This window comes from Crocodylus porosus, unplaced genomic scaffold, assembly GCF_001723895.1.
Source record: "Crocodylus porosus isolate Cpor-Errol unplaced genomic scaffold, CroPor_comp1, whole genome shotgun sequence".
Taxonomy (NCBI): Eukaryota; Metazoa; Chordata; order Crocodylia; family Crocodylidae; genus Crocodylus; species Crocodylus porosus.
The window spans coordinates 36,142,621-36,167,098 of NW_017728914.1; the positions used below are offsets into that span (position 1 = coordinate 36,142,621).

Sequence of the window (24,478 nt, forward strand, 5' to 3'; positions counted from 1 at the left end):
TGCACCACTTCCCCTGGAAGCCGGTTCCAGGCCCTAGCCGCCCTGACTGTGAAGTAGCGCCTCCTAATATCTAATCTAAACCTACCCTCCGCCAGCTTGTGACCGCATTACCTATATCTGCCCCTTTACCTTGCACCGGTGGCTCTACCACTTTCTGGGGATGGGGGGGGACATACCCCCTTTCCTCATTTGTTTTACTGCTGCACTTCATTCACATCACGGGTAATAATTAAGGTTCAAATTAAACTTTGACTCTTGCGGGGGGGAGGGGCTGGAAAAAAATTAAACTGGTTCATTGGAAGAAGCAATCCAATTGGAGACCACCCCCCCCCCCCAAGTTATTATTTTCAAAGCTTACAGGGGGGCTCTCATCTCAGGGTGTGGGGCTGAGCTCCCTCATAATTTGCACCCGGGTAATAATCATTAAAAAAACCCGGCACTATATGTTGCTACCACCACACTATCCCCTCTCACACAGCCTCCATGACAATGTAGAGCTGTTTTTCTTTTTCTCCCTTTCCCATTTCCCCTTTCCATTTTTTCTCTCTCTAAAGTCCCCTCTAGAAGTTTGTCTCATCCCCTCCCCCCAGTGCCCTCATTTGACAAATGATGATTTATCAAGATTACAGCACCATCTGTGTGTGAGAGCTGCCCTTTCAGGATGTGCTGTGACATGCTTTTGCAGCAGGTATTAAACATTAGATAAGGAGGACTTATCATTTTTGGTGCTCCTGTGTGGTGACTGAGCAGAAATGAGGTTAACAGCTGATGTCATTTGGTATCAACTTCCTCTGAGCCGACAGGAAGTCACCGCCCTGGGCCCGAGCAGGATGTAACCACATGGGCTTAGTTATCAGGGCAATGCACCAATGCTGCCTCGTGGTCCTTTGCACTGAGTGTCTCAAGTGAGGCCGCAAGTAGGATCAGGATTCCCGGGGTTAGGAATGAAGTTCAGCAGGGTCACTCTGCCTGCTTTCTGCCTGATCACTCATCATAGGTACCTCGTTTCCTACTAATGTCTTACAAAAACTCCTGTCTCACCTAACTACCGTGAAGTCCACTGGATACTTCTTGAGGCTCTTGTTTTCATGGATGCTCTTGTTAATTAGATAATTTCCCTGTGTCCTCAGTAACAGATAAAATCCCAAACCTTCCAAGTTTTGCCATAGTAGATCATATGCATGTTCAAGGATTCAACCGATGTTGCCGAAGATACAATAACTAATCATGCAATCATAAAAGATAAGGGTGGAAGGGACCTCAGAAGGTCACATCTAGTCCAACCCGCTGCTCAAAGCAGGACCAGCCCCAACTACATCATCCCAGACAAGGCTTTGTCTGCTCAGGTCTTACAACCCTCCAAGGATGGAGACTCCATCACCTCTCAGGGTAACCTGTTCTAGTGTTTCACCACCCTCCTAGTGAGACAGTTTTTCCTAATATTCAGCCTCAACTTCCCTTGCTGCAACTTGAGCCCATTGCTCCTTGTTCTGTCATCTACCACTGAGAACAGTCCAGCTTCAACCTCTTTGCAACCCCCCTGCAGGGAGCTGAAGGCTGCTATTCAATCCCCCCTCGGTCTCCTTTTTAGACTAAATAAGCTTCCTCAGTCTCTCCTCACAAGTCAAGCCCCTCAGTCCCCAAACTATTTTCACTGCCCTCCACTGGAATCTCTCCAATGTGTTCACATCCTTTCTGTAGTGGGGGGCCCACAGCTGGACACAGGACTCCAGATGTGTCCTCCCCAATGCTGAATAGAGGGGAAGAATCACTGCCCTTGATCTGCTGGAAACGCTCCTACCCATGAAGCCCAGGCTGCCGCCAGACATCCACTCCAATCATATTGCAATGATAGCTCTCCCACGGGCCACTGGACACCTACTTTCATTGGCTTATTTCCCTGGCTCCAAAAAATAGGTGCTGCGACAGCAGTCTGCCACTGCCACTTTTTCATCGCTGGCTATAACTTTGACCCCTCTTTTCCCCACAATCCAGGTCTTGTCACTCGCCTGAGGTATCCAGTTTGTTCCTGGAGAGAAAAGGCCCCTATCACTGCAGGTTTGAGCTATGGTACATGCTTATTCATTCTCTGACTCCTGAGTTACCATGTTCATCCCACAGTAAGGAGCTTCGCTCTGTGGGCCTGTATCTCCAGACAAAAACAAGTCAATATTGAGTTTTAGAGTGAATACTACATGAAGCCTTTTGGGTTCCCAAGGGACCCATGGTGCTGATGTTGCTGAGAGTCTATGGCTGCATGTAGACTTTCTACTGCTGTTTACTGTTTCCTATATAGCGGATGATAGTGATGTTAATGGCCATGGCTATTGTAACCCCTAAAGGTTCCAGCCAAGGTCAGAGGTCTACCGTACCAGGGTCTGAGTAAGACACAGTCACTGCCCTGCAGATTTTACACTCTAATTACACTCTAATTAATGCAGAGAGACATACGCTTGTATAAGCAACAACTTACTTCAGTTTAGTCGACTTGTCCAAGATCACACAAAAGGTTGGAGATAGAGACGTAACTCAGTGCTGGATCTAAATCCAAGCTCTGATCTCAGCCGCAAGGCCTGCCTAGGTACAGTTCTTTACTTCTCTTTCTGGTCTGCCTATCCACAGGAAAATGGGTCATAAATCCTTATGAGCTCACATTCATCCAGGAGATCGGCAGTGGCCAGTTTGGGGTGGTCCATCTTGGCTACTGGATTGAGAAGACTAAAGTAGCCATCAAAACCATTCGTGAAGGAGCAATGTCCGAAGAGGACTTCATCGAGGAGGCACAGGTCACAATGTATGTAGGCTGGTATATTCTGGCGTGTTCCCACTCTGGTTTAGAAAAAAAATAAAAGTGCCCAGGGTTCACCTTGATGGGCAGGAAATCTTTATGGCAGTTGTTAAATAAACCGTGCTTCACATGTTGGCTTGCTGGTTAGAAAAATATGAAGTTGTTAGCTCAAGCAGTTCCTGGAGATGGGAATTCAAATGCTAATATGAATTCCAGTACCTCAAATGCTCTTCCAGCTCCTTGCTTTTCTATAATATTTCAAAGGGGGAAAAAGCTTTTAGCAAGGCCTTTCACTGGGTTTGGCTCCTTGCTGGATGGTGGCATAGACAAACCCTGCAAGACCTTTGTGCTGCCCTTTTTAACATACCAAATCTTGGAGATACTGTGATCCAGGGCCTGGTACAGCAGCATGACTCAAAAATAGCTCCATTGAAGCCGTCGCTGCTGCATCAGTTGCAGCAAACTAGCATGAGGTTGGCCCCAGCCCATAAACTTCCTCTGTTGTGCTTTCCTGCTTGGCTCTCATTCCCAGCAAGAGATGCCAAAGGCCAGCAGAGGAGGGAGGCAGTGGTGCCAACAAAGGCTGCGATTGTGTATTGTCCAGGCCATGTTTGCGTGACATTTTCTCCAAGGACAGCAAAGGATAATGTTGGTCTCCACTCCTCTGCCCCCACCTCTCCTGCAGGAAACTGTCTCATCCCAAGCTGGTGCAGCTGTTTGGGGTGTGCATGGAGCAGGCCCCCATGTGCCTGGTGTTCGAGTTCATGGAGCACGGCAGTCTGTCCGATTATCTCCGGACCCAGCGAGGCAGCTTCTCCAAGGAGACTCTCCTGGGCATGTGCCAAGACGTGTGTGAAGGGATGGCTTATCTGGAGGAGAACCGTGTCATTCACAGGGACCTGGTATGTCTACAAAGCCTCTTGTTCTCTGGGCCAGCCAGGGCTTACTCAGTCCTTGGGCTTTCCCTTTTCCCACACATCTAATGAAAGAGCAGCTGCTGCCGGACAACACCCTCCCATCACGGCTGGCGGCGATGACTGTGAGGCCATTCATGCCTCAGATCCGTGAAGATGCCAGAGATGCCCTCCAGCCTATGCTGGCTGTGCACACTCACACTTCTGCGATCATCCCTTACACTGCGCCATGGTGCCCACAGCCAAATGCAGCTTCCTGCTGCCTAAAATCACCCTTAGTTTCCACAGAGCTGCGTGCTGCTGTTGCCTGTTCCAGCAGGGACTTTTTGATGAAGATTTTCATCACAGAAAATTCAGCTTGGAAGGGACCTCAGGAGTCACATCTAGTCCAACCCCTGCTCCAAGCAGGACCAGCCCCAACCACATCCTCCCAGCCAAGGCTTTGTCTACCTGGACCTTAAAAAAAAACGGTGGCAGAATGACCCTGATTGCTGCTGATTTCAGAGGACTGGATTATTCTTGGTCTGTGGGTGCACTCTGCATCCTTCATGGATGGGAAAAGGCAAGGAATGAGCAGCTTACAGGTCACGCTTCCCCCATGGACGTGCTCCACAAGAAGACAAACACGGGGAAATCAAAGCAATGGGGAAGGGGAGGGTTTCCATATTCTGGCCCCCTCTCACCGTGCTGGCACTCCACGTGGCTCAGCTGGGCACCCCTCACCGAATATCATCTGCCTCGGGCCGGGGTGTCCAACCTTTTTGAATGTGGGGCCAGATCACGCACTTTTTATCGCCCAGCGGGCCGGCAAGCCATATTCCAAGGCCTCACGGGAAGTGGCATCGCATCAGGAAGTGATGTCATGTGACCTTTGACACCCAGGAAGTTGCAGGAAGGGACCATGATGTCACTGGTTTCGGCTCCCACCGGCCCAGCCGCAGGGGTGCAGGCTGGACGGGGCCCGGGGAGCCCTCGTTCCTCAGTGCTTCACCCAGAGGCAGGGAGAGGCCCTCGCCTCGTGTCCCCGTTCCTGCGGCCCGTAATGTCGGTCCGGCGCGCTCAGTTTATCTCCCGATTAGAGGAGATGCTGGCTCCAAATTCGAACCAACGGCCTGTCTCCTCCTCCTCACCAAGGACACTTCCCTCTTCCCTTCCCCAGCCCCCGCCTAAGTACCCGGTCCCCAGGGGCCAAGAGGGGAGCAGGGAGGGAGCCAAGCAGGCAGGCGGGGGTGTCCCTTTAGTCACTGCCCCCTCCACCTCTTCCATTCCCCGTGGGCCGTGTGTCCTCTCCTGCTGCTCCCACCTCCCCCTTCCCCACAGGCAGGGAGAGGATCTCGCCTTTCACTTAATCCTAGCCCTTCCTCTGCCTGTTCCCGGCCCTGGCTGCTGTTCTTTCCCCAGCACCACTGCCTCCTTCCCTCCGATTCGGGGCATCTCCCCAACAGCCCCCTGCCCCTCGATGCTGCCTTGTTTCCAGCCCCACGCCTGCTTGCCCCTCTGCCCCATCTCCGCTGCTGAAAGGGGGCAGTACCAACAGGGGGGAAATGCAGTTTGGGAGGAGGGGGCTGAAGTGACAGCCGTAGGCTCCCGCGCGGAGCTGGGGGTGCCGCGGGGCGCGCGGTTGCCGGAGCCGGACTGGGCGGGAGGCAGGAGGAGCCTGGCCCAGAGGGGATAAATGGCACCTCAGGCCAGATAAAATGGCTTGGCGGGCCACACGGCAGCCCACAGGCCATATGTGGGACAAGACTGGCCTACAAGAAGAGCGGGCAATGTGTGAGCAGGCCCAGGCCATCACTGTTAATTGTCTTCCTTCTTCTCTCCCTCCCTCACAGGCAGCTCGGAATTGCTTGGTAGGAGAATCCCAAGTGGTCAAAGTGTCGGATTTTGGGATGTCAAGGTGAGGCTGCTCGGGGGACATACATGTCGCGTGGCATGGGAGCCCCAAATGGCTTGCGGCACTGAGCATGTTTCCTTGTTTGCCTTCTCCAGGTATGTCCTCGATGACCAGTACACCAGCTCCACCGGCACCAAATTCCCCGTCAAGTGGTCTGCCCCAGAAGTCTTCTCCTACTCCAACTACAGCACCAAGTCTGATGTGTGGTCATTTGGTAAGACCCTCCTATCAGGATGCAGGATGCTTCGGCTAAGATAAAACCCTCCCAGGCTCAGTCCCGTGGCATATTGCTCATGGGGTTTCATGGGTTTTTGCTTGAAGAAGAGCTCACAGAGAGGCAACTTAATCCTCACAGCCATGGGAAACTACCAGCAAACTCCCCTGGCGTGGTGAGATGCTGTGGACACAGCACCTCTGATTGCTGTAGCAAGGCCTCATGCAGCTTTGCGGCCACGTCTTTATCTCGGGAGGCACAGACAGCAGTGGGAGCAGCATCCAAGAACAGGGCAGCAGTGCCTGACCAGGGTACCTGAGGGGAGGAAGGCAAGAAGCTGAGGCAGCCCTGATATTGCCATTCAGAGCTCACTGCCCCATTGCTGACTCCACTGATTTGGGGTTCCTCTAAAATGTCATTTCTCCTTTCACGTTCATCTGTCACCGGGTTTTCCGTAATGCTGCATGACCCATATTTGCTCCTTCTTCTCCCATCTGCACCCTCACACACTGGAAAGCAGCTGTAGTTCCCCACACCAGTGAAACAACAGCAATGGCCCCAGACATAACAGAGCTCATCCCCTGGCCTGTTGCTCTTGCCTATGAAAGTGTTTGGTGGACACCCAGCCAGCCGGGTTGTTGCAGCACAGCTGAATGAATCAATGCAATGTGCTGTGCGTGGCGGCCCTCAGTGGGCTGGCTTACAGCACCAAGTGCTGGGCCTGATACTATTTTGTCATATCAGTTTAAAATGTCCTGATAGGTACTTTGAAGCCTGTTAGCTTAGGCACCTTGATTAGGGATGTATTGCAACTCCAAAGGCAGTCGGTACCTGTATTTCTTAGACTCCTCTGAAAAGCCAAGGCTGAGATTCTCCAGCCAGTGCTGTGAGCGTCCTATTAGCACTCAGCAAGTACACAGAAAAGAAGAACAATTGATCATGGAATTGGCCACAGTGCCCTACAGCATCCTGGCCATAGTCTAGCGGCAACTTGCAAAGAAATGGGCTCTGAAGGAAGAGTGTAGCTATATTTAGTCTGCAGAAGAGAAGACTGAGTGGGATTTAATAGCATCCTTCGACTCCCTGCAGGAGGGTTGCAAAGAGAATGGAGCTAGACTGTTCTCAGTGGGGGAGATGACAGGACAAGGAGCAATGGGCTCAAGCTGCAGCAAGGAAAGTAGAGGTTGGATATTAGGAAAAACTTTCTCACTAGGAGGGTGGAGAAGCACTGGAACAGGTTACCCAGAAAGGTGGTAGAGTCTCCATCCTCAGAGGTGTTTAAGACCCAGCTTGACAAAGCCTTGGCTGGGATGATGTAGTTGGAGCTGGTCCTGCTTTGAGCAGGGGTTCAACCCTCATTTTCCATGAGTCTATGATTTCTACTTCACAGCTGAGAAATTAGTATGACATCATTTTCTACATAATATTATCTGTTTCATGGCTGTATTTGCTCTTCAAAATTGTACATCACCTTTCATTATCTGCACCGTCTTGTACAGCCCAGTCGAGTAGTGTTGACTTAGTCTTGTTTCAGGACAGAACGAGATGTTTTATGGGGCTTGTTTGCATTGCTCAGCTCTCCTCTGTGAAATCTGCAGACGACAGCGTTGTGCATCCGTCTGACTTATTATCCCTGCCTACAGTGGGGTTTGCATAGGAGGATTACTTCTGCACTGTCATGGCATCATGACTCTGGGAGTCTTTCTGCTCTGCTATGCTGTGGCCCATTTGTCTGCTCTGCTCGGATTGAAATCATCCTGCTGTGACCAGGCTGAGAAAAAACTGGTTGTGGGAACTGGCTTCCCAGCCCTAGGAATCTGCACATCAGGGGAGTTCAAAGACTTAGTTTATTCTGCAATAAAGCCAATGTTACAGGCCAGGACCAGCATCCCAGATGCTTTAGAATGGTTTGAATACCAATGACCTTCGGCCTATGCAAGAACTGGCAGCTGGGAACTAAACTTTGTTTAGCAGAATTTAATGTGTAATGACATGCATTTGTTTCAGGGCCTATCGCCATCCCTCCCTTGAATAATTTTCTTGGCAGGATAAAGTGAAACTCACACTTGTATTGCCAAAATAACCATATCAGGTAACTAAACCTATCAAAACTACCAAGAATCAAACCACATTTTTCATTACGTTTTCTCTCCCATCTGGTAGCCAACTGCTGCAGATGCTGTAGTCAGATGTCAATGCTTTTCTCTCTTCTGGGCCGCTGCAGCCCTGGGCTTGCTTATTCTTGTGTCTTTCTCCAGGTATGACAAGACAGTGCATTGCCAGGGATCATTTCTGCTGTTCAGTCAGTCCCAAAGCCACACTGAATATATGGTGCACCTTTAATATAGCAATAACGTTTCTCCCTTCTTCCCAGTCTTTTGCAATATTTGCACAATCGATCTGTTTTAATCCCATCCACTCTTTGATGTTGGTGGTTCAACTTGTCCTAGATCTTCCTCTTCTTCGTCCATGCACAGCACCCTGCGGGATAGTGTTGGCAAAGGTGCTGGGCCTTCTTGCTACATGTCCAAACCACTGAATCTTTCTTCTTATGATTTCAAGTAAGGGGTCAAATTTGCTGACTTTGTGTCTGATATCATCTTACGCAGATTCGTTTGTTCTGTGTGCATTGTAGGGCATGTGTAGAAGTCTTTTGAAGGACCGTGTTTCAAAGGTCTCAATTCACTTTTCCAGTACCTTCATGAGGTCCAGGCCTCATAGCCATAGAGAATTCTTGAAATGACAACAACACGTATTAGGTAGACTTTCATTGTCATTGTGATGTTTCTACTACTCCAGATTTTCTTCAGCTTTGCTAGTTGTCCAATGGCTATTCTTGTTTTCACTTCTTTTTCTGATGTTGTGAAACTTTGAATACTTGGAGCAACCTGGCTGCTCCAAGTATTCAAAGTGTGTTACTTTTTCTAGCTTCTCATTACCAATGTTGACTGATGCATCTGCTGTTCCAGTGATCTTTAATACTCTGGACAGGAATCCAAGTAAATTAGTGTGGTGCTTATGAAGAGGCAAAATATGTACAGTGATCCCTTCAAAAGTCCATTGCTGTTTCTCATGACTTCACTACAGTTCAACACAAGCTGCTGGTAGACAGTTCCCATAGCAGAGACTAATAATAGGGTGGCTAACCAGCCTGGACCACATCAAGTCTTATGTCTTTAGAGGGAGTGAGGAGTGCAAAGAAAACACAGAGGATCTGGGGGTTGGGGAGAGGATGCTAGACACTTGCTATGAGGGAATTCATGGCTGCTATTAATTGCTCCTCCTGCTTCCCCTTGGTTTTAGGAGTGCTCATGTGGGAGGTCTTCAGCGAAGGCAAAATCCCTTACGAGAACCGGAGCAATGGGGAGGTGGTGGAGGAAATCAATGCTGGGTTCCGGCTATACAAGCCCAAGCTGGCTTCCAAGGCCATTTATGAACTGATGAATTGCTGTTGGAAGATGGTGAGTGCTGCAGTGAGCATACCTTAGTTTGTACCAGCCAGCCAATATTCTCCCTTTTTCCTTCATCTTCCCCAGGAAGAGAGCTGTGCTGCTAACCTAAGTTCACTCTTACCGGGTAGCACCCAAGGAACCAGGCGGTCTGCAATTGTCACATGGGTCAGGGGGTTGAGTTATGACTTAAGTCTTTCCTGTAGCCTTTAATATGACTTGCAAACCCATAAGGAGTCTCCCAATGGCCTCATCTTTCCTGGGATTTTTACTTGCTTTGACTATTTTGCATTAGGCACTTGCCCTTTCTCCCAGCAAAGCTGCATCCCAAAGGAGCTGAATCCCAGTGCAGAGAGAGGATGTCACAGCCAGTGGTTTCTGAGAAAGTTGGCCGTTTTGGGGTCAAACCTGTGTTCAGCAATAAAGAGATGCTAGCACTGGCTTCCTACAACAGCTTTGCTCCCACTTTTGCTTTCTTTTTTCCCCTATGAGAGCTGATTTCATTTTCATGAGCCCTCCCTTAACATTTTTGCTAGCTGGCCAGTCATGAGGATTTTGGTCTTATCCCTGCCGTGCTTTGCAAGACAGAGTTTAATACAGTTTCTTTTTTCCCCATTGCAGAAGAAAGAAGACCGGCCCCGCTTCTCCACCCTGCTCTACCAACTGAATGAAATCTCTGAACTCGACCTGTGATCAGGGCACTGGCCCATTGAATGGGGCTGACCAAGAAACCTGAGAGTGCAGACTACAAAGTTTTCCCTTCATAAAGCATTAGCACAAGCCCTCCCACCAGAAGCACTGATGACAGACAGGGGAGGCAGGCATCTGTACTTCTAGCCAAGCCAGCCATCTTCAAGAGCTCGGGGTTGCGAAGACAAATGCAATTGCTTGGGTTGGGGAGCATATGCTTATGGATCTCACAAACAGGCCCAGCTAAATAGCAGAGATCCTATAGAGACAGCTTATCTGCTCAGTTTTTCACAAAGACAACAACTACGGGTGCATGTTCTCAGACATAAGGTATCTGGCTACAACCCTGGAAACTCTCTAATGAAAGGAAACCTTCCACTAGCCCTGTCAAGTCTTCCTGCATTGAGAAGCATTCAAGTTCTTCCATATTCACCATAAGTCACAGACAGTCTTGGAGCTTCATCTTCTCGAAAGGGAGAAATGGATGATCTGAAATGAGATCTAGATGAAGGGACAGGAGTCCTGGCTAGGTGTAACTATTAAGACTGTTTTGCCTTCTCTTAGCATAATTTCCTCTGAAGTGTAGCAAGAAACCCTTTTGTCTCCCCCCACCCCCTCTAATGTGAACTCCTCCATATGGCAAAAGCCCCTCTTTTAGTATTTGCCCTTTTTGGGGATGTTTTCTCTTTTCTGCCTTTTCTTCCTTCCTCTCTCTTTTTCTTTTATTATATTATTATTATTTTTATATAAAGTGTACTTGTAGTGAAAATAAAGCTTGGAGATGCTTTTACAAATGTGCTTTAAGTTTAAAAGTAAGTTGTACCATGTAACAATGTTAGCAAGAGCAGGAATCTCTGTATGGAGCAGGTCCCTGAATGAATTGTGGTTGATTGTGTAACACAGTAGCTAGTCTGGATAAGCATGTTAATGTGTGGCAATTAACACCTAAAAATCAGAGACCAAGGAGAAGAAAGAATTGATACAGAGCCAGGAAATCCCAGAAACTTCATTGTTAAAGCTACTGAAGCCCCCTTTTGAACTAATCAACACTGGAAACAGACCCTTGGGCCTGAAATACCCCCTGATCAACCACTTCCAGAGCTCTATTCATTATACTGGTGAATCAATCAAAATTCATCAACGGACTCCTGAGACTGCGCATACCTGTGGACGTGACCCCTGCGGCTGACAGCTGCCGTCCAGCAGCTACCAAGAGGGACGCCCCTCGAGGTCAACGACCCCGGGATTGGGTAAGCCCGAGAATTGGGGAGTCACCAAAGTCTGCCAGAGAGGGATAAAAGGCAGCGAAGAATGACCCCCAATGGTGCCCTGTTTGACCTGACCAGCTCCCTGCCTGTCCAGCCAGAAGGACCAGCCGGCGACCCCCTTCTGCAGCAACATCGCACTGAAAGAAGCCCCGACTGGCCATCAACGGTCTTGACACCAGTGCTTAGTGTTCAGAGCTAGCTACTGTGAGTGTGTGTGTGTGTGTGTGCGTGCGCGGGCACATGAGTGTGTGTGTGTGTGTGTGTGTTTGAGGGGATCAGCACCAAGATTTATGCTCTGACTTTTGCATCCGTCCAATAAACTAGAATTGTATGACGATCCTGTGAGTTGGTGCTTTGTAGCCAACATTATCCTATGGAGAACGCAGGCAAAATTCTGGGATTATTGACAGATTGTGGTGATTGGGGATTGGGAATTGTGGAGACAGTGTCTCCTGATACAGCCCACGATTGCAGAGGAGTGGGCATTGGGTTATAGCCACCCAAGGGGGTGGGCTTTGGTTATACGCCCAATCTGCAGGACAGGGCAGGACAGGACTCGGGATTTAGAAACAGACAGAACCCACGTCCGACCTGCGGGACACGGGAGGGCCACGTCCTGGAGGGAGGGGGAATTGGTGGGGGAGTTCCTGTGAAGACGTGGGAGCGCGAGGGCTCAAGGAAACGGACTCTTGGGAATTGTTTAATTTTGTTGTCATTGTCTGGAAATAACCCAGGGGAGCAGGAAGGCTCGGACTTGGTTGTTTGTTCTGTTTTGTTGTTTGGGGCTAAGGCTTCAAGTATGTTGAGGAAAATGTCCCTGTTTAGGAAAAAGGCCCCTGAAGTGGGAGACCAAGAGGCTAGGTGGTACGGAGGGAGGAGATTTCCCCCTGCATAAGGAGATTCTGCAGGGTGGAGCCAGCCCACAGAGGGTGGATGTGTGCCTCCCAGGCTTCTCCACAGGGGACATGGAGGACCAATTTGAAAAGTTCTGTCTCTTTGAGACACCCCCGGCTCAACGCCAACACGGTGCCTTGGTCTGGCTACTGTGGCATGCTGCAAAAACAGCAGTTGAGGAAAAAGCTCAGCGCGCCTCTGAAGTTGAGGAAAAGGAGGAGCAAATCCAAATTCTCAAAGATAAATGTGTCCAACTGGAAACCAGTAATCAGACTCTAAAGGGGTTGTTCCAGATTATGAAAAATGAGAATGAGCAATTGAGAAAGATAGACCCAGACAATGCCTGACAGCTGGAATTACTGGACCAAGAAAAGGCAAGCCGAGAAGCCTTGCAAAAATTGGTGAAGACAATGGCTAAAGACCAAGCGGAGAAGGGAACCAAGGCAAACCATGGCCCCTGTCTAAATACCATTAGCTGCTTGAAAAAGGAGCTCCAGGAGCGCAGCCTGCAAGTAGCAGCTGTCATCCAGGGAGACCAAGCCTGGATCCAGACATCCCCTTCAATTTGGGAGAGATCTGGGGTGGGGAGATGTGGGAAGACCCAGAGGACACAGCGGATCCCTCCTCTAAAGACCCTAAGTCTGAAAAGGAGAGCATCCCAGTACCTGAGGTGAGCTCAATCATGCAGACCTCAGTTACTCGGGACACACAGGGCAACCCTAGGGAGACCACGCAAGCGACGGTTCCCCTTAGTGGACCTGATCGAACCGCCCTGGGTAAGACCCTGGGACCTGCTAACATTAGGAATTTGGGACAGTGGTTGCAGAAATCCCTGAACATAGCAGAGTGTGAAACCCTGAGTACCCATGAACTGCACTGCCTATGAAGGGCTTGTGCCACCCCGGAGGCTCAGGCAGCAATGAGCCCTGAGAGTGGCTTTGGGGTACACACTATTCCCTGGAGTGTAATGGATTTGGGAATTAATCTAGGGAGGAAAACATTTAAGGGACAATTTGGGGCAAGTCACCAGACCCCTGGGGAGCCTTTGAGGGACTATGTAATTTGGTGAGTCCTGCTGGGGCTGCTATCAGGGTCAGTGCTGCCCTTCAACAAGGCAGGCAACCGGACACATGATATAAGAGATATAGATTACCGCCCGGGGTTTTGGAAGGAGGTGCAGGAGGGCGTGCACCAGTCTATAACTGGGCTAATGGGGCCACCCTGAGAAGCCCAGAATTATGCTCTGGGGGAAGTCCTAGCCCGGGTTCAGGACACAGAGCAATTAGTTGGATGACAAGGGGGGCGATTGCAGCCACCCAGTTCAAACAAAAGCCCAATGACACACCAAGCTACGTGGTTACTTACTAATGAGAGTGCATACCCCAAATCTGACAGGAGGGGTGGGAGTCCAAACCAATGCCCCCAGCCCGCACTGGGTTAACTCAAGAGTAACAAGGGGAAGAGAGGGGGGCAATGGGATTCAGGCAGCAGTGTGGAAACGTTTAATGCAGCACGGGGAACCCAAAGACAAGTGGAAAGGGAAGCCTCTGGCCAAGCTGCTTATCAGGATGGCAGAGCTGAGCGCAGCAGGAGCAGCGCCTGCCCAATCTAAAAAAATTGCGGCCTCAGCACTGGTCCCTGGCGAGCACTGACTTGACAGCCATGGCAGGACCCGTGAACAAAGCCCAGGCTCTTGGAAAAAGTTGGGGACCCTCAGCTGGGATCCAGGAGGGAGATCCAGAGTCCCCATTACAGTGGGAACCCAAGGGCAAAGCAGTGCACTCCTGCATGCCAGAGCTGCACTAAATGTATCCGGAAGAAAACAGGACCTGAAGCAGTTTGAAACCAATCGACTCCTACTCCGGTCCTTCACAGGGCAGGAAACAGCCAGGGTTGTGTGTAAGGGGGTAACTGCATGTATCTGGTTCCCAGAGGGACCCCAAGAGATGAATATAGATGGAGTTCAACAAGATGGCTCCACTGAACAGTTGATTCGGGGAGCCCCCTTGTTCAACCAGGAAGCCTGGATCCTGGATCTGGCCAGTGGGGTTGTGTGGCAGACACCAGGGTATTCAGCACAAGCCACTGAAGTGAGAGCCATAAGGGAGCTCCTTGAACAGCATAACCCACCTGAAGGGAAACTATGGATTTACACGGATTCAAACTTGTGTGCTAATGCTCTGCTACATCGGCTATACAACTGGAACAAAGCTAATTGGCATACCGCTGACAGCAAGGAAATTGCTCAAAAGACTGGTTGGCAGGAAATTTGGGAATGGATTCAAAGATATCCATCCTCACTATGCATTCGACATGTGAAGGGTCATCAAAAGGCTGACTGACCCCTTAGAAGCCAAAATGAACCAATTAGCAGATGCCACAGCAAAGAAAGGGGCACACAGGAGGATATCTCAGCAATACAAACCCAGTCCTCAAGCCACCAACATTGGAAAATTCAGGAGGAGTATGCTGTTCATCAGGGAACTGGGGGGGTTAGATGGGTGCCACCCCTGGATTGCAGCGGGGAAATTATTAGTGCCTGTCATAGTCTCCGATGTGCAGCACCCGAAGCCACTACAGCCAGGGTGCAGGAGATTGCTTACTGGCTAGGGATGTCTAAAGATGTCAAGGAGTGGGTGCAGAACTGCTTACGCTGTGCAGGGGAGGGAGGAAAACCAAAGGACATGGGGCTACTTCTCCACCAGAAGATAGCGGGCCCGTGGCAATGAATCCAAATGGATGACATGGGCAAGCTTCCCCGCACAGCCAGGGGAAACCAGTTTCTGCTGGTGATCACAGATTCCTTCAGTGGATGGCTCGAGGCATACCCCGTGGGCACCCACACTGCTGAAGCCACAGCAAAAAAGTTGTGGACAGAAGTAATATGCAGGTTTGGGGCCCCTAAAATGATGGCCTCAGAGCGAGGTCCCCATTTCACCGGAGCTGTTGTCAAATGGCTGCTGCAAGCCTAAGGCATCAGGCAGCAGTGGCACATCCCTCACCACCCTCAAGCATCTGGGCAGGTAGGGTGGATGACTAGGACAGTTAAGAAGTCATTAAGGAAGGTGGCTAGTCAAACAGGTGCAGATTGGGATCTTAAACTTCCTTTGACCTTAGCTTGGGAACCAGCCTCCAGCCCTACCAGATCCTATTTGGCAAACGGATGGCTCTAAAACCCACCGGGTTTATCCCATACCCAGACAGCCTGGACAACCCACAGAAATTATTGAAAGGGTAAAAGAGCTCCCATATCGTTTGAAGCAGCAGGAGCTGCAGATTAACGAGGCTATTCAGCAAGCTCGGCTGCGGATGGAGAAGCAGCTCGAAGAGCTTCCCAGGCTATGGGAAATTGGTCAGTTGGTCATGTATCTTAGACTCACCCCAAAGGCACATGTCCTAGAGTCCAAGTGGGTTGGACCTTTCACTAACATTAATCAACTGAGCCCAACTGTGGTCCAAATGGATAAAGGAGAATCTGGGAAATGGGCACATGTGTCACAACTGAAACTGTTCAACCCTGAAGCTAGCCTTGTCCTAATAGCATACTTCCCTTCATCATGAGAAGAGCGGTTTGAGAAGCGAAGGAGTAAAACCACCTGAACTTTGAGGAACAGAGTAAACAATCGCTTAACCCCGCCGGCCGCCCCTCTGGGCTAGCAGGAAGGAACGGCTCTGCGCCGCTGGAAAATATGCATCAGGCGCGCTGACCCCAATGCTGAGGCAGGGAAAGGCCAGAGAAGTCCTTGACCTATGACAGCCACCCTCTTATAGGTCGTCACCCCAGTGGTCTACGAAGACTTGCATTAAAGCAGGCACACACCTCGGACTCATTTACCTGATCCCTTTCCCCTACCCCCAGAGCCAATTCGGTTTGTTTTTGTTTTTTGTTCTAAGTGCTAAAGCTTTCGACAAGGAGATCCTCGGTCTGCAGGGAAGCCTTTCCCTGGGGATCCTCCCTTACTGCCAGCCTTCGCTGTGATTCAAACAGCAAACTGACAGAAAGCCAAGGTGTCCAATGCTGTCTGGAGGCGGCTAGTGCGATGCCAGCCTGGAAGGCATCCGGGCCTACAGTGGCCGACCTCTCAGCAGAAAGGCTGCAAACTTCAGGCGGCGGATTTGGAACAGCATAAATGAATTTAACCTGCATGATTCCTCCCACCGTGTCATTTTGCTCAAGTCTAGGTGCAGAGTGTGTTCGTGTAGGATTGAATCCTGGCCGGGAAATCCAGGATTACCAGGTGGGAAGGTCTGGAGAACCGCCGGCGTTCCCATTCCAGCAAAGGAAGGGTCGTGCCAGGGTGGATGCGGGACGGACTGGCTGGGTGTCCGGGGCACTCCCGTGCTCCCACGCACCTGCCCCCATGGTGGGGGCTGGACTCGATGATCTTCCGAGGTCCCTTCCAGCCCTAATGTCTAATGTCTATGAAATGTGTCCACAGCCATGCCCTCTCCACCACCACCACCACTTCCCCCCTATTCCTATACAGCGTGCAACCTTTCCAGTCCCCTGCCTGTGCGGGAGCGCGCCATCCAGGTGTGCTGGGGCAGCAAAAGTACTAGTCCAGACGTCCCGGCACGAATGACCACGAGCCCTCCACAGGGACAGTTGGCTGTCAACTTCACCCGTCCAAAATCTGAACCCATAGACTTGACCCTCGATGCCATCAGCTGCCCTGAGGAATGTCCCCTATCCAGATGTGGCACCCCAGTGTATGACTTCTCGTCCGCCAGCGCTGGACTATGGGAAGCTCCCCCATGATCCTAGCCACAGAAATCCTAATCCATGACAAAGCAGAAAGACATGAGATCGGACCTTTCGCAGTAAAGCAGGATATCCGTAAACCTTTCTCGACTAAAATGACACAATCCCTATGGACTGTCGCGCTCAATCTGCAACCCCACAGCATCATCCGGGTGTATCCAGTGTGCCGATTATGTCTTCCCACTAAGTGCTGGATGGGAGGCATGGACTCGGCAGGTCACGTATGAGCCCTCCAACAGCCCTGGATCCGGTGGCCCACGAGGCCAACGATCACTAGACACGGTGCTGGGAGCAATGGGGACCGGTGTCCTTGATAACATGAACACAGGGGTGCTCCAGAACAGATTGGCAACTGTGGTAAATCTGCTTCATCACTTGGACGGACCTACAAGGGACAATTTTGAAACCTCTATTCAGTTAAGTGTCTCCATTGCCTCCCTTATGCAGTGGATGACTCAAGTTTGAACTAATCAATGCTGGAAACAGACCCTTGGGGCTGAAATACCCCCGATCAGCCACTTCCAGAGCTCTATTCATCATGGCAGTGAATCAATCAAAATTCAACAACGGACTCCTGAGACTGCGCATACCTGTGGACGTGACCCCTGCGGCTGACAGCTGCCGTCCAGCAGCTACCAAGAGGGACGCCCCTCGAGGTCAACGACCCCCGGATTGGGTAAGCCCGAGAATTGGGGAGTCACCAAAGTCTGCCAGAGAGGGATAAAAGGCAGTGAAGAATGACCCCCAATGGTGCCCTGTTTGACCTGACCAGCTCCCTGCCTGTCCAGCCAGAAGGACCAGCCGGCGACCCCCTTCTGCAGCAACATCGCACTGAAAGAAGCCCCGACTGGCCATCGATGGGGACTCCAGTGCTTGGGGATAGGTATATCTTGACAGCAGTGCTTAGTGTTCAGAGCTAGCTACTGTGAGTGTGTGTGTGTGTGTGTGTGTGTGTGTGCATGTGAGTGTGTGTGTTTGAGGGGATCAGCACCAAGGTTTATGGCCTGACTTCTGCATCCGTCCAATAAACTAGAATTGTATGATGATCCTGTGAGTTGGTGCTTCGTAGCCAAGAGAAGTCATGGAGGAAAAGGTGTAGGAGTCAGGTGCTTTGTAAGCTAGATGCATGGTGAATTGCAGATGTGCGCGTGTTCGCTGCGTGTGTAAACTGTGAAAGAAAGTGCGGGTTCTCTCAATGCATATTAATTGATGGATGAAATCAGCTCCTCGTGCAGATTGGGATGACTGTGGGGAGAGGCTAAGCTGAAGAAGGCATATTTCCCCACCAGAAAACAAAGTCTTTGCTGATGCCTTTCAGCTTCACTGACAAAGGAGGCCTTGGCATGTGTCCTGTACAGATCCTGCCTGGGGCAGGACAGAGGTGACATCTCAGGGTCTCCTGAACTGAGGTGAAAGGCTCCTAGGTAGGTGAGATGTCCTAGGTAGGTGATGGTCTCCTGACATGTTGTTTTTAGCAAGAGGGGTTTCATCTGAAGTGAAGAAGGATGGGGGGGACTTCAACACACATTTGCAGCTGGATGATGAAGTTCCTAGCAAGGAAGATGAAATGTGAGCAAAGGAAGATGAAATACTGCAGAGAAGCACAGGGGCTCAGTGCACTTGTGCAGACACCAGGCATGCCCTTCCTTCTGCCGTCCCCTAAAAATAACAGACCCATCACAGGCACAAGCCTCTTCACCTCTCTGAGCCCTCTGGAGACCGTCAGAGTCGCTGGATTTTGGATTTACACTGAAGAAACAGAAACTTGCCCCATGTGCTGTCGGGGCACAAACATTTGCCAGACAGCATGGAAAATACTGGCTACATTTATGTTTAAAAGGCATGTAGGGATGTGGACTAGCCTGCGTATTATATATTGTGCTCGTCACGACATGGTGATACCAGAAGAAGCTACGTACAGTTTACCCCGTCTACTTTAATCGTTAGCTCGAACTCTAGCAAATGCCAAGGACTTTGCTTTTTGCATGATTGATCTCCAAAGCAGAGCGCAAGCTTTGTTTAGCCCCAGCAGGGCTCCAAATTAAGATCCAGGACTTTCTTGTTAAGTATTAAGAAAAACAGAAGGGGTCTGAAGGGGGAGGACATAATTGGTGTGTCTGTATTTTCAATGTTGCTATCTATGTTCCAGTTATCGAGGACATTGCTAAAATCCGTGTGGCCGCAGGGTTCAAATTGGCCGGGGATCCAGCTTCAGAAAGCTCTGAGGATGTTACAGAAGCCAAGATGAGTATGCCAGGGAAAGCAAAGGAAACAGAGAAATCCTGTGACCACACTGGCCTTGCCTGTTATAAAGGAATTCTTTCACCCAGGCTGAGGGGGAGTCCCAGTTCTCTGTGAGGTCTTGGCATCCCAAATCTTTCCCTACCATTTGGAGGCATGCAAGGCACTGTTTGTACCTTGCCATCTCCCCACTTTGCAGCATCGTCTCCATTTTCCGTGTGTGAAATGGCATGATGGACATTTTCCCTGGCAAGCCATTGAGATATTCCTACCAGAGATGCCTGCCCTTGCATCCCCGTGCTGCCTGCAGGTCAGGATGCTCAGAGCTTGATCCAAACTCTGCCGCAGTCCCAACCTGTCTGGCATTAAAACATACATACGTGCAGTCTTGGCTTCTCCTTCCCTCTTAGTCTCAGTGAAACTGTTGCTGAGTTCTTGTAGTGCCAAATTTAGGGTTAGCCAGTAGCTGGAGCAGGGAGCAGCGGAGGTTTGTCCCATGGGAAGCTTGGTTGCAATGGAGAGGACTTGACCACGGACCTCTGTCCTTCCCTTCTTCCCATGTCTTGGCTTTTTAGCATCTGTGTACTCACAAGGGTGTACAGAGTCATTTCTGAGAGCAAGGACTGTAACTGCGGCAGCAACCTTGTGCAAGGTGTGCAAAGGCAGGCTCCTTAACCACTACCCCCCACCCAGGCAAGGGATTATTATAACATGGCCCCAGGAGCCTTGAGTAGGTTGCTAGCGTACTCTGCAGTTGCAATATTGCTTTGCTCTGTGATCTCTTTGAGATAGTATTTATACTTGGATGAGGCCAGGGAAATATTTATTAGTTACAGACTGTTGCACAAAATAATACCATTAAATCTAATGTTCCCATCTTCTTTCAAAGGCATTGTTCATGTACAAAGTATATTTGTTTTACAGTCAATAAAACTATTGTATCATATAGAAAAGAGGCTTTTCTTTGGTGTTAAAGGCAGAAGTAGCGGGGACATACATACGCGTGGCTATAACAATCAAAACAGCCAAAGAAAATGCAAGCCTAAGACATGTGCTGCACTGAGGAGAGCCTTTGAGAACACACGTGTAGGGCCAGACTCTGCCTTTCAGGGGTGGGAGGGAGGAGGATGCTTGCCTGCAATTATTTATAAGACAGCCTGAGATTCTCAGAGGAAGGGACCAAATGCCAGTAAGTAAAGGGCATGTTCTTCCTATTTTCTGAATACAACTCTCCCCCATGCTGGGAGCTTGCCCGGCAAGTTGGGTCTGGTGGAATTTGAAAATTATTTAGCTAGAGAAAGCTCTTGCAAAGAAACAGTGGCAGGACAGCAGGGTCCTCCCAGAGACTCCCTTTGGTTACCTGGAGCCTGTTGGCAACATGCTGAGAAATCATAGGTATCCCAGACATTAACGGCTGGAAGGGACCTCACAAGACCACCGATCCCAGCCCCAGTACTGAGACCTTTCCCATTGCACCCACCCGGCAGCATCCGCCTGGCTGTCTCGAAAGATCCTGGGATCAGTATCCACACGCACTTCTCCCTGCTTTCATCACAGGCAACCCATCCCCATCCCCTTCGCCTGCTTCATCAGTGCAAGGAGCATGGGGAGAAGGGTGAGCTGGATCTATCTGTTTTCACTGGGAGACTAAACTCTCCCTTTGCCCCCTCACGCTCCAGCCTCTCCGTCTGAGTCCAGACCACCTAGCAAAGTGTGAGTTGTTTTAAAAAGAGGTCATTTACCTTGGGCTAAGAGTTGGGAACGATTTCCCCGGGGCAGTCTAACTAATGGGGGTTGCGTGGAACTGGGCAGCCCCCCAGGCGTGCACAGATGCTCCGAGTTTTGCAGGGCTCCGATCCAGCTGCAGAAGCTTTGCTTGTGGTTTTGCTAATATTGTATAACCGTTACAGATGCCGGGTGAGAAAGGGAAACAATTTCAGTGGTCTCACAGGTGTGATTTAGCATTTTCAGAGCAGAAGTCACGCTTGTGACTGCTCCTGACTTGGGTTACCCTCTGCACTAGACGCCGACGCCACCGCTCACAGTTTGGGGGCAGTATTCATGTGGGAATACAAAAACCCCGAGAGCATGACAGCGCATTGCAATGAAGGCTGAGTTCTGCAGAGGGAAAGCATTGCAGCACCCAAGAGGGATCCTGGCAGTGGCTAAATCTCTAGAGCATTTTCACCCTTATTTGCAGGTAGGGGAGGACGGGGGCAGTGAGGATGGCACGTGCATCCCTGTAGAAGCACTGGCAACTAAAAAAATCCTCAGGGGATCATTGAAAGGATTCAGCCTGGTTGCCCGAAAGGAGATCAGGCAGGGATAGGAAAACTCCAAGATTTGGTTGGGAGCCAAATTGTTTGGGACCGGTGGTAGGAAAATATCCTGGCAGAGAGATGCTCTGGGCATACGTCTGTAGTTCAGACTGCATCATGTGCAATTTGCTGAATTGCTTCTGCTGAGATGAGCTGGCTGACGGCGCTGCCAACTTAGACTCCATGGATACACTGCAGAGCTAAGATGGAGGAGGTTGCTATGGGTTTGCCTAAATGACTGTGAAGCTGCAGAGTTTCAAATGGTTGAATAAAGCCACCCAGTTGCTTACAGAAGTCAGGAAGTTGAACCCACAGAAACCTGTATCCCAAGCGCAGGAAAGTGTGGGCAAGGGAGTTTCGCTGGGTATTGATCTGTGGAGGCACTCGTGTGGGGTAGCAACAGCAGAAAGCCAGAGAGGCAGGGAGGGAAGGCAGCAAAAACTTTAAGGACAAAGATACAGCCACTGGAGATACGGCCTCTGAGAGTGCTTTAGGGCCGAGTGCGGTCTGGAAGAGGCTTGGAGCTGTGAGCAAAGAAACTGTGTCCTGTTCCCTGGCTCCTCACAAATTCGGGGAAATCAGACAGCCACATCCTTTGCAAATAATTAGGAGTCTAATGGCAGAATCTGATTCCACCTCCAGGTTCTCCTCCAAACCTGGACAAATACCCCAAATACTTGACTCACCACTCAAGCCAAAAGTGGAAATGCATGGCACTCAACTCAACCGTTAGCATGGCACTATGCATGTGCGTGTGTGCATGTGCATGCATGCACACATGTGTGTGCTCACATCTGGGACCAGACTACTGGAAGAAAAGACACTGTCCTGAAAGATGACGTGCCAGACAGGTGCAAGCTTGGCTTCCTCACTGAAACTATTCACCGTATCATGGGCAGGTGCCTGGACCTCACGGCCTGACCGTGCACTGAGCAGCACAATGCCGCGGCCAAGGTAATGCCCTACAGATTGGCTTGTCACGGACAGCTGGCCAACGCTACTGACCATCACCGCAAACACAGGCTGTCACTGGTGCCGGAAGATGATGAAACCAAAACACGCTGGGACGGGACAACCATCACGGAGCAAACCTTGGCACACAAACCACCACACCCAGGTGAGGAGCTATCAAATACTAACTGGAAAAAGAAAGTCAATAGGGATTTATTATTGACTCTCTCTCCCAATGCAAGAAGGAGGGGTCATAACATTAAATATTAAGAAAAACTTTCTCTCTAGGAGGGCAGTAAAACACTGGAGCAGGCTCCCCAGAGAGGTGGTGCAGTCTCCATCCTTGGAGGTGTTTCAGACCCGGGTAGACAAAGCCCTGGCTGGGATGATGGAGCTGGGGCAGGTCCTGCTTGCAGCAGGGGGGTGGACTAGATGCGACTCCCAAGCTCCCTTCCCACCTGCATTTTCTATATTTCTATTCTATGACCTAAGGGCTGACCGAGTAGATGGCAATTCTTATATTCAGACACCGTGTTTGTGGATAAGATGACTAGTCATGGATGTTGCTATGCCAGCCTGTCAGAAAATGGCAGAGCGCTAAAGCTGGAAGGGAGCTCGGGAGGTCACATCCAATTCAAGGCAGGATAGACCCTGTCTCAACCACCCTGGACAAGTGTTTGTTTAACCTGCTCTTAACAGCTCCAAACTGGCAGGGCCTGGAAGGGGCTGATCCTGCCTGAGGCGGGGTGGGGGGTTGGACTAGATGAGGCTCATGATGCTCTCTAGGGAATCCATCCCAGGGCTGAACCACCCTGAGAGCCAGAGAAAAGCTAAGACGATGCCCGAAGCTGGCCACGGCTGTAGAGAAAGTGCTCCAGCTCCTTGAGAAGGAGACCGCGATACCAGGATTGCCCTGCACCATGAAGTTACGCGGTCGCCCCATTCAAACCACTTCTTCTTCCGTCTGGTAGACGTGGAAACGGAGCAGCAACTCCAGTTTGACAGGGAGGTGGCTGAGCCAGACAAGGAGCAGCAGAGAGGATGGCTGGGATACCTCCTTCACCCCACCCAGCTCTTCCTTCTCAGGGGATCCTCTCCCCGGGAGCCAGCAGGCGCCCATCAGCCATCGTGGGCCCTGCCATGTTCTGGATCAGAAGCTGCCAATCCGCGGGCCACGTACCAGGCAACCTGAGAGTGGTACGCATTAACAAGATTTATTATAATTATTTCAGAATAAAAACTTGCTGGTGGCACTTAAGGTTGAACAGAAACAACTGCCGGTGGTACACAAGGCTGGATTGTTTTAAATGGGTGGTGCTCAGTCTGCCCGAGTTTGGGAACCCCCGTCCAGAGGTGCCCTCGGAGGCTGGTGGCAAAAGCGCAGCAATGGCACCGTGCCCTTTTGAACGCCCCCTTGCTGAAACCACACCTGCCCTTGCCAAGCCACTCCCCAGTAGCACTCGCTTCATAGATTTCCTTGTGTAGCCTGGCCTCACCTGGGCTGTCACAGCCTCCCTTGGGAAGGGGACTGGGAGGCAGGGGTGCTCCCCAGTGGTCCCCGGGGACCTGGCATTGCTGCAGCCTTGCATCTCTGGGGGAAGAGCCGGGGGGCTCAGGGCCAGTGGGGTAGAGGCAGGGGCAGGGGTAGATGCTGCAGGGGTAGATGCTGCAGGGGCAGGAGTAGAGGATGCAGGGGTAGATGCTGCAGGGGTAGATGCAGGGGTAAATGTAGGGGTAGAGGATGCAGGGGTAGATGCTGCAGGGGTACATGATGGAGGGGCAGGGGTAGAGGATGCAGGGGTAGATGTAAGGGTAGATGATGCAGGGGCAGGAGTAGATGCTGCAGGGGCAGGGGTAGATGCTGCAGGGGTAGATGCTGCAGGGGCAGAGGATGCAGGGGTAGATGCAGGGGCAGAGGATGCAGGGGCAGAGGATGCAGGGGCAGGGGCAGAGGATGCAGGGGCAGATGCAAGGGCGGGGCAGGGGCAGGTGCGGCAGGGCCGGTGGCCGGGCGCAGCGGAGAGCCGAGGAAGTGCACTTGCTGCAGCCATTTCCTCTCTTTGTGTGACACACGGAGGCGCTCACACGCGCGCAC

The 24,478-nt window shown here is 50.8% G+C and overlaps 1 protein-coding gene across 2 annotated transcripts in view; it reads left to right on the top strand.

Annotated features, from left to right (window-relative positions):
• ITK (IL2 inducible T-cell kinase) overlaps positions 1 to 10,800 on the top strand; it is a 41,667-nt gene extending 30,867 nt beyond the window's left edge. Inside the window, exons 11-17 of one of the 2 annotated variants that reach the window (XM_019535280.1) lie at positions 1,996 to 2,070; positions 2,623 to 2,794; positions 3,474 to 3,690; positions 5,535 to 5,599; positions 5,692 to 5,810; positions 9,114 to 9,271; positions 9,881 to 10,800. In XM_019535280.1, coding sequence (XP_019390825.1) covers positions 1,996 to 2,070; positions 2,623 to 2,794; positions 3,474 to 3,690; positions 5,535 to 5,599; positions 5,692 to 5,810; positions 9,114 to 9,271; positions 9,881 to 9,952 — 878 coding nt within the window. In that variant the 3' untranslated portion in view covers positions 9,953 to 10,800. The remainder of the gene's footprint in view (positions 1 to 1,995; positions 2,071 to 2,622; positions 2,795 to 3,473; positions 3,691 to 5,534; positions 5,600 to 5,691; positions 5,811 to 9,113; positions 9,272 to 9,880) is intronic. The other variant, XM_019535281.1, reaches the window with a different exon arrangement.
• Positions 10,801 to 24,478: the final 13,678 nt, after the last annotated feature.